General features: G+C 34.4%; 5 protein-coding genes across 6 annotated transcripts; 3 read left to right on the top strand and 2 right to left on the bottom strand.

Moving 5' to 3' along the window:
• Window positions 1–174: 174 nt before the first annotated feature.
• LOC17888924 (protein EARLY RESPONSIVE TO DEHYDRATION 15) lies at window positions 175–1514 on the bottom strand. The gene is made up of 3 exons (XM_006295083.2): window positions 1408–1514; window positions 652–998; window positions 175–556 (listed from the first exon to the last, which is right to left on the bottom strand). Exons 2-3 carry the CDS (start codon window positions 986–988, stop codon window positions 408–410), a joined length of 486 nt encoding a protein of 161 aa, XP_006295145.1. The 5' UTR covers window positions 989–998; window positions 1408–1514; the 3' UTR covers window positions 175–407.
• Window positions 1515–3506: 1992 nt separating this feature from the next.
• On the top strand, window positions 3507–4844 carry LOC17889843 (cysteine-rich and transmembrane domain-containing protein WIH2). The gene is made up of 3 exons (XM_006295249.2): window positions 3507–3704; window positions 3835–4036; window positions 4482–4844. The coding sequence occupies exons 1-3, from the start codon at window positions 3659–3661 to the stop codon at window positions 4525–4527; spliced, it is 294 nt and encodes a 97-aa protein (XP_006295311.1). The 5' UTR covers window positions 3507–3658; the 3' UTR covers window positions 4528–4844.
• Window positions 4845–6018: 1174 nt separating this feature from the next.
• LOC17890257 (EMBRYO SURROUNDING FACTOR 1-like protein 4) lies at window positions 6019–7241 on the top strand. Of its 2 annotated transcripts, none has more exons than XR_002834407.1 (2): window positions 6019–6397; window positions 6854–7241. XR_002834407.1 is itself a non-coding variant. In XM_006295671.2 (2 exons), the coding sequence occupies exons 1-2, from the start codon at window positions 6687–6689 to the stop codon at window positions 7012–7014; spliced, it is 225 nt and encodes a 74-aa protein (XP_006295733.1). In that variant the 5' UTR covers window positions 6672–6686; the 3' UTR covers window positions 7015–7241. The 2 variants fall into 2 exon arrangements, 1 of the variants encoding a protein (XP_006295733.1); XM_006295671.2 differs by lacking the exon at window positions 6019–6397 and adding an exon at window positions 6672–6750.
• A 1736-nt stretch (window positions 7242–8977) lies between these two features.
• LOC17887843 (probable calcium-binding protein CML35) lies at window positions 8978–9980 on the top strand. The gene has a single exon (XM_006295412.2). The coding sequence runs from the start codon at window positions 9139–9141 to the stop codon at window positions 9784–9786; it is 648 nt and encodes a 215-aa protein (XP_006295474.1). The 5' UTR covers window positions 8978–9138; the 3' UTR covers window positions 9787–9980.
• A 1918-nt stretch (window positions 9981–11898) lies between these two features.
• Window positions 11899–13177, bottom strand: LOC17888209 (putative methyltransferase DDB_G0268948). The gene is made up of 2 exons (XM_006294736.2): window positions 12954–13177; window positions 11899–12766 (listed from the first exon to the last, which is right to left on the bottom strand). The coding sequence occupies exons 1-2, from the start codon at window positions 13101–13103 to the stop codon at window positions 12104–12106; spliced, it is 813 nt and encodes a 270-aa protein (XP_006294798.1). The 5' UTR covers window positions 13104–13177; the 3' UTR covers window positions 11899–12103.
• Between the last annotated feature and the right edge of the window lie 6160 nt (window positions 13178–19337).

The raw sequence follows: 19337 nt of genomic DNA, 5'->3' as shown, positions 1-19337 counted from the left end.
CGTCTGGGATAAGATTTGGTTTCTCTTTGTCTTAAAGGCAAGGCAACATTTGACAACTGCTTCTTTGTAGCCATCACGGATTCAGTATGACCAAACTCATCTTTCTAACTAGCTTTGTATGTAACTGTACTTGGCCTCTTCTTTAGCCAAATTGAATCAGACTTTGGTAAAAGCTTTAATGGAAATAAACTCTACTTCTCATATCTCTTCAAAGTTTACATTTTTTTTTATGATTTTTACATTTTTGTGATAACAACAAGTTGAGAATGTAACATCATAAAGGTAGAAAGTTACAGATTTGTTTTTGTGGAAGCAAATACTAAAAATTACAAAGGTACAGTGGTGGCTAAGACGCAGACCAAACTGCTCTGACTTCTGACTAGTTAACATACCAAACCATCTCTTATTCAGCGAGGCTGGTGGATGTTTCTTGGAGCAGCAACCCTCTGGTTTCCCCATTTCGCTGGCTTTTCCGCATACTTGGCCGGTTCAGCATACGATCTGGGACTCCTGTTTCCAGTTGATTTCCTCACCATCTCACCATTCTTTCCTAAGCCTGATGATGATAGAGCAACAACAATTAGTCTCCCACAAATCTGTTGATCTTGGTGGATTCGCTTGTGTTTTGGGGAGAGAAATAAACCAACTTACCAAATTCGGAAGGTGCTTGGTAATACATTTGTCCATTGAATCCTTGATCAAAGTCAGAGGCATCAGTGTCAAAGAAATCTTCCATGTCATCGAAATCAAAAGATTCTGGAAGAAGATCAGCAACATCGACCTGGCCTCCACCGTTGTCAATCTCTCCGTTGTCATAGAAACTATCTGGACCTTGGTGCTGGCTGATCCAGTAGTCATGGTACCAAGTCGAAGTTGTCACCAATTGCCACCACTCCGGTGAGAAGTCTTCCACTTGTCTTACAGCTGCCGGAAAAAAGAGAGGTGCGTCGGGGTTTAAAGTAGATCGTCTTCCTGATACCATCGCCATTCTTAAAGATCTGCACACACACACACACAAAAAAAAAAAAAAAAAAAAAACAAGTTCAGATCAAATTCAAATCCAACTGCTCAATCACAACATAGCTTTAACTAATCATTGCACATAGAGTTACAATCATTGGATCTTTATATTTATCCGATCAATCAACGCAGCAACGACAAAACTTCCGATAAAGATCACTCGAAGTCGAAGTTGAGTAAAGTAAAAGTTTGAAATCAGGAGGATCTGAAGATAAACCAAATCACTGATCCGATCATCACCTATGTTGATAACTAGCTAAACGATCATCACAAAGATCTAACACCAGAAGATACAAATCACTTCATTTCATCAATCAAAACCGAACGAACTTCAAAAGATAAACTCATGACTGATCGAGAAGAAGAACAAAAAGATCAATCGTTTACCTTGGCCGAGAAAATATCTGCTGCTGCTGCTTGCACAAGTTGATAAAACTATTTTTTTTTTTTAGTTTGGAAAAAAAGCGAAACGGATAGGTTCTGATGAGGAGGAAGAAGTAGTAATATATAAAGTGAGGCTCGGTGACGAAGCTAAGGTTCGCTAAGATGAAAAGGTGAGAGACAAGTGGGTCGGTTTGGAGTCCAAAGCTAACATGGTTTTGAGTAATCTGCCGTCCACGTGTTGACGCGTTACTGTTGGCTTTTCTTCACTTTCTTTTTTTTTCGTTCCAATCCTGTTGGCTACTCACACATAAAGTTAAATTATTATTCTTTTTATTTTATTCAAATATCTTAAACTCTGTCGGAAGAGGATAAGGTAGAAGGAATCTAATCCAAAATTAAGCCCATTATCTATCTAATGGGCCTAACCCAGTCATATTTTAGGAACAGACGTGTGGCTCTCTACTCTACTACATATTTACATGAGGAGTTGTTAAGACTTAAACAGTAGTATAGTTTTCTGAATTTTTGTTGGTTACATATTTCTAGTCCTTTGATTCCAAGTAATCTCTTCTTGTTAACTCGATCAAGTAATTAATATTTTTAAGACAGGCTTATGATTATTGATTTATAAGAAGAAGAAAAAAAATATCTCAGAGGAGATTATTGATGTCGAGAAAAAAAAAAAAAAAAAAAAAAAGAGGAGATTATTGATTTAGGATCGATAGGGAACATTCGATAATGATGTTATTGTTTTGTGGTTTTGGCTTTGATCTGATGAGTGTGGGGACTGCTATATGATTGTCACTGGTGTCGTGCAATATCAATAATTCAACTTGTATCTTGTTTCTTTGGGAATTTGATTGAATTGAATACCATCATTTTTTTATTATTTTTTTGATTGAATTGAATACCATCATTGGATTGGATGAATATAATATAAGTTTGCAACAGAGTTAGGATTATAATATATAGTTGTCAATCCAGGTTTCCGGTTAAATCACACCTCAATGGCAATAATAGAGATATATGAGTTTAACGCGTTACCAGAAATAGATTCTAGCATCTACATTGGTCTTAAGTAATGTGTGATCAGTATATTGGTGCATGACATCGAATGTGAAGAAACTAGTTAAAGAGACTTAAAGTGTGTGATGGGTTTCATCTCTTTTTTTGGCCAAGTGAGTAAATATATTTGGTTTTGATCTTGATCTAAAGTTTCTTTGAATAAGGTGCCATCTTTGATTCTAATCTTTTAATCTAATTAAGAATTTGAGAGATGTAATTGTTTGTCACATTGGAAACAAGGAGGGCCTTTCCATAAAATGTGAATACACGTTGAGAGAATAGAAAAAATTAGATGGCTTATGAGTTTCTTAGCTTAAACGAATTGTTATCAACTTGGAGAAGAAATATAACACATCAAATACTATATAGGGCATAGATAATCTACTAAATCATTTCAATCCAAACCATTACAACCCAACTCACTAGACTCATTAACCCATTTAATCTATTAATCCATTAATACCCAAAATTCCAACTCATTAGATTCATAGATTGAATTGGTTTGGGTTGACCCATAAAATTCAACTCATTTTGACACTTCTATAATAGGGGATATTTAAATGATATTTGTATGATATATATTGATGTTACAAGTAGATTAATGAATATATTAATGTACATTCCAATTAATCATGCCACAAAACAAATCTGAACAGTTGTTTTCTTTGGTTACAATGTGTGTGTGTTTTTTAAGTCAAAAGAATCGAACAAGATAACCTAAAATATTTGATTAGAAGAAATTGTAAAGTAAAGATACTGACAGTTTCAGCAGCATCACTAGATTTTTTTTTTCATACACCCAACCCAACAGTTCAACTTTAGAACATATTAAAAACAACCAATGAGAAAAAGAGGAGAAACCGCGTGAATCTTGTTTTTGATTAAAATTAAAATTAGGATAAAGGAGAGCTTAATTTCATCGTATTGAACGCTAAAGTTAAGGATAAAAACAAGAAACAATTTAATATAACTGCCAAAAAAAAAAAAAAAAAAAGGGAAAAACGCGTTTTACTTAAAAGACTCTCCTCCTTTAGCCTTTTTTGTGCATCTCTCAATCGCTCTTCTTATAACTTTGGTTTCGTCCCACTTGTTCGATCTCTCTCTCTCTCTCTAGGGTTCGTGTGATCTTCTTCTTCTCCGCGACGACTTTAATAAGCACTTGAGAAAGAGAAAGAGGAGATCAAGAACAATGAGCCAATACAATCAACATCCCGTCGGCGTTCCTCCTCCCCAAGGTCTTCCTTCCTTCTTTCCGTTTTCGATTCCACATCACTTTTTATATGATTTTTTTAAAAAAATATAGATCTGGCTCTGTTATATTTTGTAGCGTGTTTTTTTGGATCTGAATTGTATAATTGTATATAGGTTATCCACCGGAGGGATATCCAGCACCGAAAGATGCGTATCCACCACAGGGTTATCCTCCTCAAGGATATCCTCCACAGCAGGGCTATCCACCTCAGGGATATCCTCAGCAAGGCTATCCTCCACCGTACGCTCCCCAGTATCCTCCGCCCCCGCAGCATCACCAACAACAGAACAACAGTCCTGGCTTTCTAGAAGGATGGTCAGTCTCACCCACTCTCTCTTCTTCTTTTTTATTATTTTTATTATTATTAGATTGGAATTTTGGTGTTGTTTGAATCTCTTGACTATATTCCGTATCTGAATACTTCATTACCTTATTCTTTAGGAATAATTTGCATGTGGGTAGCTCATTAAAGATTCTTTGAATATTCCTCTCTAGATCTTGACTTTTTTTCCTTTTTCTTTTTGTGTGTGCTTACTATTACTATTATTACTATCTTTGCTTCTTGTTCTTTGATGGTTTTTACTTAAAAAGATTGTGAATCTGATTTGTTTATAGTGAATTCTGCATTTACTGGTTACTACTACTATACATTGTATGTTCAATGCAACTAGACTTGTGATTTTGTCTCCTGTTGTTATTGGTTTTTGATTGTTTATGTGTTCTTGAACAATGCTTTTGCTTCTTCTTCTTTTTTTTGCAGTCTTGCTGCTCTGTGCTGTTGCTGTCTTTTGGATGCTTGCTTCTGATTGTGGAGTCTCTCTGCGTTATAAGCTTCGGGATTTGATTGTAAAGAGGGTTTTGCTTAAACAAAAACCTTTATTTATTTGTGGAAAAGCTGATCTCTCGATCCTTCTCTTTCGTTTTCTGCTTTATGTTCTTCGGTTCTTCACGTTATTTGACTATTTGTCGCTCTGGCTTAGTTTCGTTTTTACTCTTGAAATGTAAATTGGTGGGGAGACACTATTCTATCTCATAGTTTATTGCCTTTTTTTAGTTTTAAAGAAAAAACAAATCTCTTTGTGTTCATAATTCATATGATCATATCTCAATGATTTTATGTTCATCCACTATTACAAGTAGATTAGTATGAAAAAGTTCATTACAAATCTCTGTGTTATAGTATTGAACATCATTGAAAGAAATAGATTCGTTTCGCGTGGAATTTTCACCTAATGTTATGGTCTTCGCATCCACATGGCCACATGGGTTGGTTCCATTATTGCTGTTTGTTAGGTAATGGTTTTAATCAGGGAGAATAAAAGATTAGTATGAAAATGACATATCAACTGTTATCAGGGGGAATGAAGAAGGTTAGTATGAAAAAGTTCATTACCAATATTATGTCACAATCACGATCCTGCTCATTCTATTACAAACGTTAAAATACCAATCGCAAACATCTATTTGAAAAGTCCAAACAGCATAACATCCAAAACAACCATGACTAAAACAAGCAAATAAAGCCTAGTTGGTGAAGTCACAATTATGAGAGGAACAAGACTCGAGAAATGTTGAAGATACCTCATCTGGCGACGACCCACACAGCTTTGTTTCGCCGTTGACATAAAGGATCAACCCACTTTGCTTCTTTCCCCCGACAACTATCGCATTCTCTTTCTTAAATCCGTATGTCGACACTGATTGAACACAAGGTTTGGTCTTGTCGACACATTCTACTCGACTTGGCTTGGGGTAATAGAAATCGGTTGGGAAAAAATTGAACTGAAGAAGACCCGACATTGAATGATGTTAAATCAAATCAAAACTCAACAACTTGGTGAATGTGCGTCTAAATATATATTTCGTGTGTTTATTTTCCTTTTTATTGCTTTATATATATAGATTATGGAAAAGGTGGCTCAGAGTGATTTTGGGACATTGAAGTTTCTTGGGCTCTACGAATTTTGCTTGAGGAAAAAGTCTAGATTGGTTAGGGTTTGAAATGTCTTCTTTAATCTGCCTCTGACGCTTTGACATTAACAACTCATCTAGAAACAACTAGAAGAATAGAGCAACGTTGATTTCCAATTTTGTTTTACTTATGGAAACATTCCATTTATCTGTTGACAGGAATTTTCAAAACATTTCCTTATTTATATATGATCTATTGTATATACCATTAATTGTACAGACAACTTACAAACTGATGATTCCTAGGATATTAAGATTTGGGAACAATATTATTTATACCAATTATGTGCTCTGTTTTAGTGTTTTAGCCTTTTGGGGTATTTCATTTGTTTTTGCATGTGGATTGGCTTTGGCTACAAGGATAAGACGACCCCTAATTACAATTTTTGGGTCCAAGTCTCATACGCATCCTTCTTTAGGTTTTAAAATCGTGCGAGAGCGTCTCTTGTGGAAGTATTGTTGCAGTGTACGGTTGCTTTGTTTACACGTAATATACCTTAAGATTCTTTTAGACGTTGTTGAGACTCAATCTTTTGATGCTAATATATCCGAATCACTAAAGTCGTACGTGATGTTTTTGATCTAGGAAAGCTCCATAGTCCTGGGAGATGAAGCTGAATTTTGAACTGCAATATCCATGAATCAATCATTTATAAATTTTCCAGGAAACAAAAGAGTAGTTTTGTTAAAAGCTTGAAGTTAGAGGTACTCTGTTGACAAAGCTTGATCTCTTGCTTGCGAAATGTTTAAGTTTAAGTAGAGAATAGTTTCATAATTTCTAAGATCAGTCTTCTTAGAAATCAACCAAAATATTTGAAAAGCTCAAAGATCGTGATCGCAGGATATATGTATATACTATCTTTAAATACTGTATTACCTAATTTAAGCTTCTCTGATTCTTCTATATATATAGAAGATTAAGCTTTGGGTGTTACAACAACTCACAAAGATAACTAGAAAACACAACATCATATCCTTTAAAGAGATTCAAACCATGAAGTCATCGCATGCATCTCTCATCTGCATACTATTGCTTTCTCTATTTGCTCTACATCAGTGTATGTATAATTAGTTGTCTCATATATAATATTTTACTAAATATCTCTTTGCTTTGGAGTCATCAAAGTTGACTTGATGTGTGTTTCCAACTTAAATGTGTAGGTGTGAGGATAGGAAGATCAAACAAAGTCGATATGTCTGCATGCTACCTTGGCGATTGCAACAATGCGTTCGCAAGTGGCTGTTATTGCTGCCCCAAAACGCCAGCTCTTTGCTGGGCTGAGAAACAATACTGCACCACTTATTGTCAATCTCAAAGCTAAAAACTTTGCTATCCTGATCTACAACTACTTGTTCCATTTTAGATATACACCTATTTGTCGTTTGTGTTTGCATGATTGCATCTGTTTAGCAACGAGAATAAGACTATACCAAATAACACATACTGGAGTCAAGTCACATCCCCCGATCTTGAGGTTTAAAGATTTTGTAATCGTTAACATTATATGGCTACTTAGTTTACAAGTAATAAACAATAAGATTTGTTTGATACCTTACCCCCCCCCCCCCCCCCTATAATCTTGGAATATTCTCAGCATTTAGACACTTATTGAGACTTGTGACAAGACGGGCACTCTTGCCATTTAAGACTCTTCTAGTGGCCTACCATGATTGAGGTCGTAGTATGCAGAGTCGAACCGTAGTCCTCAGTCACAGAATGGTTCGACCAGTGAACCGTATGAATCTCTTCGAGTAGATTATATAGCATGGTCCTTGCGCAAACATGATATACGCACAAATCAAAAAAATTGTTGTTGTGAACTCTTCTAATGCTTGATGAATCCGAATCACTATATATGTATGCGTCATGTTTTATAAATCTTTAAAATCTTGCACGATTCTCGGAGACAGAAGCAGAAACCAAAACTGCAACATCCACGAAGCAATCACTTTGATATCCCAGGGGACAAGAGTGTAGTTTAGTTAAAAGCATCAAAGTAAAGAGTTTCTTCTCTTTTGACAAAGGGCTAGCTCGTAAAAGAGTTATACTATACTAGAGAGATTCCAAGAAGGGAGTGTCATAAGACGTACTACTTGGGGAGTTATATATTCCATTATACTAACCTGATCAAAGTTTCTTCAAATACTGAGATGGCAAGAAAAGCAAGCAAAAAAAACTTTATTAATTTGTCTCGTATCAATCCAGTGCAGATTTTATATTATCATCGATCGAATGTCATCAAGAGATATAAAGTTGTAAACTATTCGGTTCCGTTCTATCAAATTGTGTACTCATTTCTCTACACACAAATTTATATTATTATTTTATTTTATTAAGAACCAAAGACGGTCACGGCCGTACCAAGTAGTGCGTCTTACGTTGTGTAGATATGATCCCTATTTTTTTATATATAGCCGAAACTGTTGAATTTAACATTGTTTTGCTAATGCTGTCGAAAGTTTTGGTTCCTATATACAACGGAAAAACAAAAAAGAAAGAAACACACAACGTGTTTGGCCACGCTGAGGTTAAGCACTAAAAAAAGGCTCATGCAAATGTTGAGAAATTTACACACACAATATGCCTTTTTTCGGAAAAGAAAAAATATATTGATTGACTACATAAAAGAGACCACAAATTTCTTACTGTTTTTGCTTTCGCGTGTCACGAAAAAGAGACATAACCCAAACTTTACGCCAAGTACAAATTAATAAAACAATACTCTTACAAAAACATCCTCTAAATTCCGCAACTATTAATCTCAATTAAAAAATAAAATAAAGGAAAATTAGGTTCTTGAGGCATGACTAGACGACCACTGCACCTGCATCTCTGTGACGATGTCAGAAACCATACTTAATATATCGAAATCCAAAACACACAAATACTAAATCCTATGTAGTTATTAGACAATTACATTTTTTTGGTACTTTACTCCAACTATGAACTCTACTACATTAGAAAAATCATCTTTTTTTATTAAAAAAAAACCCAACTATTGTAGATATACAATTAAATAAATATTTGTTTCCTACCCAATAGATACGTTGAAACTATATAAAAAACGGCAAATGTGTCTCAAAGAAAACGGAAATATATATATATTTTTTAAATATGGAAAAAAATGAATTGGATAGTCATAGTAGTAATAAATGACAATCAACCTAATAAAGAATAAATAACAATTTTCCCAAAAAAAAAAAAAAAAGAATGATTCATGATAGTGTTGAGAAGTATATAAAGAAAAAAGAAAAAAAAACATCAAAGCACTGAGACTCTCTCTCCCTACGAAGCTTCGTGGAAGCTGCCATGGGTTCTCTCTTCCTCAGCCCATTTAATAGCCTCCTTCCTCGTTCTTTCCTCTCAAACCAGAGATCAAGTAACCAAATATTCAATACTCAATCATCTCTTTCCTCTTCTCTTTATCTTCTTCTTCTTCTTAGATATGAAGCTCGCCGCTAGCCTCAGCCGCATCAGCCCCAAACGTCTCTTCCGCTCCAAATCAAAAGCCTCCGTCTCCAGATCTGAGCCTTCTTCCTTCAGCTCAAATGCTTCTTCCTCTTCCTCCGACGGATCCTACGGTAACCTCAAACCAGGCCCAACCGCCACTCCCATCAGTGTCCTCCCTCACAACTCTGGCGACTTTTACACCGAGCTTGTCCAAGCCTTTAAACTCATCGACCGTGACCACGACGGCGTTGTCTCTAGAGGAGATCTCGCGGCGTTGCTTAGCAGGTTGAGTCCTGAACCGCCGAGTCAAGAGGAGGTGAGCTTAATGCTTAAAGAAGTCGACGGGGACGACGATGGCGATTCTATACGCCTCGAAGAGCTCGCGAGCCGTGTAGCCGGAACGTCCGGGGAAGGATCCGTAGAGACGGAGGAGCTGAGAGAGGTGTTCGAGTTCTTTGACGCGGATCGTAACGGGAAAATATCGGCGGAGGAGTTGCACAGAGTGTTCGGAGTGATCGGAGACGAACGGTGCACGTTAGAAGAGTGTATCCGTATGATAGCGACGGTTGATAGGAACGGCGACGGTTTCGTTTGCTTCGAAGACTTTTGCCGCATGATGGAGCTTCAAAGCAGCGATGAATGATTCATCATTATCATTTGTTTGATTGATGATGGTGACATCACTACATTGCTCTCTCTTTATTTTGTTCTCTCTCTCTTTTTCCATATAAACAACTGTAATCTCTATTTTGCGGTGCGGGTATTAATTAATATCGTGACGGCAAAGCACTAAATTAAGACGTTCACCGTTGGTCTATAAAATTAAAATTTGATTTATCTTCACAATTAAAAATAAGAAAGAGAGAAAAATCCTTTAGTCTTTCAAAATTTTGAATAGTAATTATCTTTGAATTTGATAATGCGTTTGAGGTGGCAAAAAACTAGTAAATGAGTAGGAGAAAGACTCGATCTCGGCTAAAAATCTGCATGAAATATCCTTAGCAGTCAAAATCTACCAATCAGCTCTCTCTATCTCCAATTATTAAGCATGCATTATCTCTTCGAGATTGAAATGATTAATGATTCAGAGTTAATTTTAGGTTTATAGTTTGGAAAACAATGCTTCAAAAATGAAAAGCTCGGAGTTGAGGGCCTATCAATAATCTTGTAAGAAAAATTTATTTCATAATAGTACAATTTGATGTACTGGTTAACCTATTATGACTACAACATCATACATGTTGGTCGACGTTCTAATTACAGAAGTTTTTTTATTGGTCAACCAATCTATATTCAAGGATTTAACCACCGAAAAATTTGTTACACTTTTTCTAACGATGTTTGATTGGTCTATAATTTTGAAGTACGAAGAAATAAAAGAACAATGGTACATATTTTTTCTGGAGGGACTTGTGTCCACAAAAACATTGTCGAGAAGAGCAAGTGCGCCAACCAACTGTACTCCACTCGAGACTCAACCCGTGGCCTTATAGAGTCATGGACCCTCTTCTCCCCATCTCCATTGTTTCTTCTTCTTTTTTTCTTTAGGTAAAAAATATGCGAATCTATTTACCTTTTTTACAAGTAATTGTTTACTCCAAATCCTTACATAGATACCGCCGAACTCTAAGTTGGAAGTAAACGAAAGATACATGCACCACAAGGTCCACGATGTCTCGAATCCTAACCACACAACATACGTGTAGAATGTTCGGACCACCACAAGACTTATTATAATTAGTTGGTTAGTAAATTGGACTTTATCGATCCATTAAATTTATATAAGTAGCAACGCGTTGGAACATGATTGTGCTTAAAGAATCATACCCCTGCCGGGAGGTATAAATGCTTTCTATGAATTCTTTAATTGTTAGGGACGACATAAATAATATGAAAGTATATATATATAGGTTTTATATACATTCGTTTTTCTATTATCAAGTTCTTATGAGATTCTCCTAATTAAATTAAGGGTACACTCCACATGGCTCTCTTTATTTTAGTCGGCGAATGGTACTTAACATAGAGATGAGATTTAACTCTCGGTAACTAAAATGTTTCGATTTTTTTTTCCTATTTGAAAGAATAAAAAGGTCTTCAATTTCGAATTCTCTTATTTCAGTTTTATATGTTCAAACAAGATGATTATGGTATTATAGAGTTTTTTTTTTCTTCTTTTGTTGCACTTATCAATAATAGTGGTGTTTTGGATCTGTCTATACATGATATATGACTTTTCATATAGCTACAAATTTTGAAACTTCTTGGGATGCTTCCTCGTCTTCAGACGCATATATACTACACACAATTGTATACTTGGACGCTTGTAATATATATCTTCCCCAAGTTCAGCGAAAATGTGAACGCGTTTTGGCCTTTTGTTGGATGGAAATAGCCACGAAACATCATCCAAATTGATGATAGGCAGGCGGCATGTTCCTTTCAATCTTGTTGGTATCAAACACAAACAAAGCAACTGGGATAAAAGTAATTAAGAAGAGTAAAAATTGGAATATGGCATTGACGATGTATTTACAAATCCTCACTAAAACTCCCAAATTATACCATTGTACGTCCATTGTCATGTAAAACAAGTCTATAATTTAGCGTAATATTAGTATAACAGGTTGGGAACTACAGTAGGTACGACGTAGTAACCATTTTAAAGTTGTACAGTCGTGCGTGCGGGTAAGAGCGAAAGAGGACAAAAATCGTGTGCGGTGTGTCATTGTGTGGCTCAGCGAAAGATTAGAGATCCCCAGGAAAGCTGGAACTACAAAACATAAAACATGAACACGGGTCTGTCTTAACGTCAACTTCTATCATCGTCACTTATTAATGGTCCCATTTCCTATCTAATGCAAACACGAGTCACGTTTATTTTGTCCATCGATTAAAAACAAAACAAAAATAGTGTCTCTCTTGCGTGTGACGACAAGATGTTGGACGAAAATATCAATTCAGACACGGTGTTGTCCAACTCTACCGATCAGCAAATGAATCGGATACCTAACAACTTTCTTCTCAATCCCATCTTCTTTCCAGGAATCAGCAAACTCTCCTTCCATCTCCGCCGTCAAAAGCTCCACACCTTTCTCCTTAGCCGTCTGATATGCCGAAGATGACCTCAGATAAGTCATGAACTCTTGAAACACCATTTCTCTCTCCGTCACGAACTTTACCGGGAAATTTTTACTTTCCGTTGACTCATCATCGTCTTCGATCTTCTCGAAGGGGAATTCAATTCCTCTGTACCCATCCTCCACAAGCCTCCTCGCTTTATCCCAATAAGGACCAAGTTTCTCATCGTAAAACCGCTGAAAAACATCGTCCACGGCGGCGTTAACCTCGGGGTTGGTGTAGCACCAGGCGGCGATTACTCCGTTTGGTTTCTTGAGCACGTGCTTCACGTTGCTGTAAAAGGTCTTGAGGTCGAACCAGTGAAGAGCTTGTGCGATTGTCACTAAATCGACTGATGATTCTGGTGCCACTAGCTTCTCGATCTCCGATGTAGACATCGTCGGTGGAGTGAGCTCGTAACGCACGTTGGGAAGCTTTGCAGCAAATTCAAGTTGCTTACAGCTCGTGTCCGTAGCAATTACGTTCTTGTATATTCCGGCCAGCTAAAAGAAAAAAAAATGTTATAATAAATCGGTCCCAATTTGATATTGAATCAAAAGTCTACCAAACCTAATAATTTTGATCAAAAGAGTAGTAGACCCAATAGATGATATAGAAGTTTGAGTCCAAAATTCTAAGACTAACACATGAAAATTGGAAGTTAATTTAGAAATTGAAGAACACTATTACCGATCGTGAGGCCTGTCCGCTACCAGTGCCTACGTCCCAAGCAAGGTCGTGGCTCGGAGTTTTCGATGCTATGAATTCAAAGAGTTTGATCGGATAATTTGGTCGGGCTGCTGCGTATTGCTCTGCTTGCTTGATGAATAATTTCGCCATTTAAAAAAAAAAAAAATTTCCGGTGGTTCCTTTGTGCAAAAGCTTTAATCTTTTTTTAACTTGGGGGTGTTGAAGGATCCGATGTCTCTGTCAATTAATACGTTAGAAAGGATTCGAGAGAAGCGGGTCAAACTTGAATTGATCTAAAAGCAGTTACTTTCGCGGGAGAGGCCCTTTTGGGTTTAATATTTATGCTAGTTAGTTTAGTTTGTTAGAGAAAGTGGTTACTTACATCAGTTTAGATGGGCTTTTATGGACTCTCCTTAGCCCAATAGACCAAACTCAAATGACCCATTAATCAGTTTATATAAGGCATTTTGGAGATCACTGGAAGTCTGGAAGTACCTTTTTAATTTCAAAACAAAAACATAGACTTACATATATGTGATGAGTAGTTGGGTGGTAAATAATTAAAGAGGAGATTAATTATTCATTATTAAATTAAACTGATACTTTTCAATAATGAAATTCCCAAAAATGGAATTGTAAAGTGGGAGGAATCTGATAAATTTGGTGAAAAAAGTCTATGAAAGTGACAACCAAATTTAATGGTAAATCCTCATTAAATCAAGTCGAATTTTATTTGTCGGGCCATTATTATTTTACCTTTCTTTTATTTTTGCCCCCTCAATTAAACAAAAGTTAACAATTTGAGTCATTGACTCTTTTATTTAATTTTTTTACCTATCGAAATTTTTATTTGTTAGTCGTGTAGTGTTCACAAATGAAACATTACTATATATAGTCTACATTATTAAAAATATATATATACTTATTATTGATGTTTTGGATTAAATTTGTTTTCTCCTTGGATTCTAAATTGATCATCAACACTTGGAAATCAAAAGCATCTTTATAACACGTGTACAATATGGTGCAAAGTTTTTTTTTTCCATATAATGCAAAGTTACAAAATCGAATAATTGTGGTACAAAAATCTTTTACTATAGGATACATCAGTACATCATACTACATATAATTCGGGGGTATATATAGCAATTCAAATAAATAATACGAATGCTGTTATGACTACAATTCATATGAATCTGTGATTTGTACGATGCCAAATATATTGTATATCTTTTGAAAACATATCTTATATCACTGTATAATTTGCAGAATATAACCCTATAATTATTTTCTATCGGTCAAGTGTGTATCAGTGTATATCAGATATACATATACTTTATCTATCTTGTACGGTTGATGAATTTATACTATAGTTGCAAATAACCCTATATCTATATATATATATATATATATATATTATTTGTCTTCAAAAACCATTCTGTTTTCTTCTCACGAAATCAAACATAAGAAGAAGACTATCGATTTTATTGTACTAAATGACTTGATTTCAATTAATTAATATGAACTAATATCTATTAATTATTTATTATTTACATGAACTTTTCAAATACAGGTTGATTAGAAAAAAAAAAAAAAAAAAACAGAGAGAGCTCATCATCGAACATTTCATGGCGATTGTGGCTAGTGATTTTAGTTTCATTTTAAAAGTATAATTGGTCTATAAGAATGTGTTTGCATATGGATATGGTAAATTATAAAATTAAGAGCTAAGAAAAAAAGAAGAAAACTGTTACTGAGTGGGGGTAGTATCAATGACACAAGTACCTTTTTTATTGTTATGATCTCAAATCAAATAAGTATATGTCTTGTCAAACAAATAAATTTGAAGATACTACGAAATTTGTAAGAAAATAAATCTTGAGATGTTGACCCCAAAAAAATACAAAAAGGAAAATATAGTCGAATTTAAATCTTATTTTATATATATATATATACAGTGAAAATGATGAGAAAATAAATCAAAAAAGAGTTAAGTGGCAAAAATACAAAACTCGAAGAAATAGACAAGAAAGACCCTGGGAGCAGAAACTGATATATAGAGAAGAGCAAAAACCCAATGGTCACAGTCATCACAGTAATACAGAAAGTTTCAGGTATCTCTCTTAAACTCCAACTCCCAAGTTTCAATTGTCATATTCTCTCTATCTCTCTAGCTAGCTCCTTTCTCTCCCTATCGTCTGAAACAAAAGGAATTTTCATGAGGAGGTTTTGGTTCAGCACAAAGGTCTCTCACTCTCTCAGCTGGTTAATATATGCAAAAGCTCACACCATTGTTCATTTAATACCACTGGCACTGCACATTAACATTGAGTGAGAGAGACGCATAAAAAAAGAGACTGAGACTTAAGCTGTAGCTAGGGCTAATCATGTCATGTGGAAGTCAGTGCTTTTACAACAAAATTAGTATTCATCACATTCCAACCGAACCGTACATAGTATTTTTGCATAACTGCTTTTTAATTCGGTTAAGTCTTGCTAATTATATATTCACGTAAAAGTAGTGGGTGGACTTGGTTTGTTAGGTCATTGCAAAGAATGTGTGGCGTAGATGGAGACCATCCTCGTATTCTACCATGTGCTTATTATATATTGAATAATTTTTTGATTGAACAGTATTAAAAAAGGTTTGGTCTTAACTAAAGATTGATAAACAGAATATAAAATTTGGTTTATAACACAGTGATTAGATAGGAATAATATTGGAGTAGGGGGCGGGTGTGGTGAATGGTGATAGACAGCAGAAGCTAGTCAGATAAAAGTGATCACACGTGTCGAGAGGTGAGACAGACACAGAATTGAAGTAAACGGAGTCTGTTTGGGTTTGAAGTAACACGCCTCGGCCGTACCGTTATTTTTGAAAGCCGCTATTTTCGCATAACTGTATCGTATAAAACTAGGAAGAGACCTCTCATGTGATAGATTTAAAAAAAAGGTTCATGTCATTATTACCTACTACTAGTAGTAAATATGAATATATATAGCCAATGATAATGTATTAGTATTATTAATTTTGGCAAGTTAGAGAATTGAAGTCAATGGAACTCAAGATTCTCCGCTATGCGTATTTTGGTGCGTTTCTGATTTAAAAAAAAAATAATGTTACTAGTATTAGCAAAAATTATGCTTTAAAATGTTCGGATTAGTGAAAAAGTATACGAAAATGAAACAAGAAAAAAAAAATAGAGGAACATCAGAAGAGAGACAGAGAGAGGGAGGAGGAGATTGAGAGGTCAAGTCATACAAGTCAACATCACATCTCTTCACATGCAATAAAACAACGCCATTGTCTTGTCTTGTCATTTATCATTTTGCATCCCAACAAAATTTTAATCGCATTCCCGCTTTTCTAATATATATATATATATATATATATATCGAAATCAAATAAGTTGATTCAATTCTATGGATGTATTTAACATAATCTTTTTTTTTTTTTTATGTTCTATAACTCTTCTACGTACATATTTTCACTGCATTTTTTCCTGTTGTATACTCAAATTGAGATTTAGAATTCTATTTGATTTAAAAAAAATCGATAATATCTTTAAGAAGTTTTAGTTTATGGCCTACTCATGAATTTGCTAATTATTTGCAAGTGTATTGTAGGACAGTACTGATGCAACAAAGTTTGATTTGCATATATTGAATTAATGTAAGGTTCGTAGATATGCTGATACCTTACTTTTACGAAAAGAAGTTGCTGCATTGCATGCAATTGGTAAGAAACATAGTTGCAACGAGTAAGTTTTGTTTTGTCCAGTGTACGTGATTGGAAATTTATTTATTTTGGACCTAGAAACATTATTGACAAATATTTCGTTTCACGTTTTCGTATATAATAAAATGAAAATTACCATTAAAAAGGAAGAAGAAACTCAATTAGGTTTTTCGAGAACGATTTGTTTTTAGTTTGTTCCTTTAGATTCATCTATTTTGGTTGAACATACCTAAACATACATATATAGATCTGATAAACACACAAAAAAATGTTGGAAGAAAAGCAACTTATGTTTTACTGCTACACCACTTCCACTTTGTATAAAAATTTACTTTTTCCTGCATAATTGAAAGAACCTGCAATCCTTAACAAACACTCCTTCTGCAGCAATCTACATAAACCTAGTAATTCCAGCTTTCCTTGTCTACTTTTATTCACACTCACACACACATGCAACAGATATATATTTGTGATATTACATGTAATTATAATAAAGATATGGTAACTTTCAATTGTTAAGTGAAGATGACATCTTTGTTGGTAATAATTATGGATTAAGAAACCAGTAAGCACATTTAGCATTCTGTGTCTAGTTTTATACAGATGGGTTACTGGTCTCCTAAAGGCCAGCTGCAATATGATATAACTCAAACACCTATTTTTTCGTTTTGATTCCCCAAAACCTTTTTCCCGGCCTTATAATGTGTGTGGATATATTATACAGATATAGAGAGAATGGTATGATGACAAATATGGTTTAATTTCACATCTTCTGTGTCGCTGTTTGTTTGCATCTGATTCTCAACATTTGCCAAAGATTTTCCTTTTGTATGATTTGAGGGAAAATATAATGTGGGTTCCATGAAATAAATATTTTAGTGATGCTGAACCAATTATATATATGGATATAATTTTTTTTGTTTTTAATTATTATTTTCTATTCCAACTTTAGAAATTTCCATTTATTTTAATAGTTTAGCTTTATTTTTGTGGACCCAAATTATCAAATTAACAAGACAAAAGAATCTCCACTTGGCCCTTAAATACTAATATTATAGTTGATTTTAATTAATTATTAAATGCTTTACAAAATTTTAAAAACTTTCTTCTTTTTATCAAGTGTCAAGTGTTGTGTGCTCCTCTTTAAATTCTCATCTGCTTTCTCCTGTCAAGTCCCTTTCCCATTATAAGAAAGATACGCTTAATCTTCTCATTTTCTTGTTTTCTTCAATAATCATTTTCATCCCCAACATTTGATCGTTTATATATATATATATAATATCTAAGTAAGTTATTACAAAATTAAATTTATATCCTGTTTTTCATAATACTACTACCGTAGGATATCGGAATATACCATTTTTAACTCTGGTGTGAGATTGCAATTTAAACTAGAATCTTAAAAGAGGGTTAAGAAATGATGGATTAGTTTGTCCTCATCCTCCATCTGGATGACATTAAGAGCGAGGGCCTCTTCTTGTGCCCCATAATACAAATATGTCACTACTTTGTCGTATGCACATCATGAAGTTAGTGCATAATGTTACTATACCCCATATATAATTGGTTGCTTTTAAGTGGTTAAAGTAAAAGATTTGAATAAGAGTCATGAAGATTACTTATGGAATCAATAAATCATGCATGATTAAAGAGAATGATGTTTTGTGTAATTTTGTATTCAATTTATGCAATCGAATACCTCCTAAGGTAAAATAAACATCATATGTAACACAAATATGAAATTATAAATAACACAAAATTTTGTTAACATGCATTATGCGGAGTTAAATTTGAATAGTGACAAAACAAAAACACTACATAAATCACTAGAGAAAACATGAATCGGTGATGTAGATAACATTCCAAGAAAAATTAAACTTTTGGAGCGATCTTTTCTAACTATATTTCTTCTTCTGCTTATGAGAATACATACTACTTACTATAAATGATCATATTTTTCTAGTAAACCGTTTATATGATGATAAATTATACAAATATGCGGAGAAAATTGTTTTTTAATATCTCCATACATCTGTTTTTGCTTCTCTAGTGGCCAGTATTACTTATGAGAAAATTGCAAGAATATTCTTTACTGGAATCAACTACGTATATACACACACTTTTGTCTGTGCGTATGACTACTAGGCAAGTTGATTTAAAGGGATTCGATTCGAAGTGTCTCTGTGATTGATTATTAGGTAAACTATTATCATCCAATGAAGACGTATATATAATCCTTCCAAATCCATTAAGAAAAACAAAAATTCTAGAACCGATTCTAATATGTGGAGGAGGGTGCACACGATATATATATAGAAGACCCCCGTCGATGTGATAGGCTGATGGCTGTGACGACAAAAGACAAATCGAGGAATGGCAATTAAATGTAAATATCAAACGGCAATGATTTAGGGTAACGACCATGTGAGTAACATTGCAACAATTGAAAAACCCGAATAAAATAGAAATCATGTGGCCAATATATAATTATTTTGGTCAAATGTTTTAAAGTGTCTTTTGTCAACTTTAAAAGTTTCCTCGAGAAATCTAATATCTTATCACAAAAATAGGAAGTCAAATATATAAAACCAATGAGGATTTTAAAGACAAAGAGTGGTAGATGACTGCATGCATCTGTATATTTA

The sequence above is a fragment of the Capsella rubella genome, unplaced genomic scaffold (assembly GCF_000375325.1).
Source record: "Capsella rubella cultivar Monte Gargano unplaced genomic scaffold, Caprub1_0 scaffold_4, whole genome shotgun sequence".
NCBI classification, from domain to species: Eukaryota; Viridiplantae; Streptophyta; class Magnoliopsida; order Brassicales; family Brassicaceae; genus Capsella; species Capsella rubella.
This window is presented reverse-complemented; position numbering and strand designations above follow the sequence as displayed.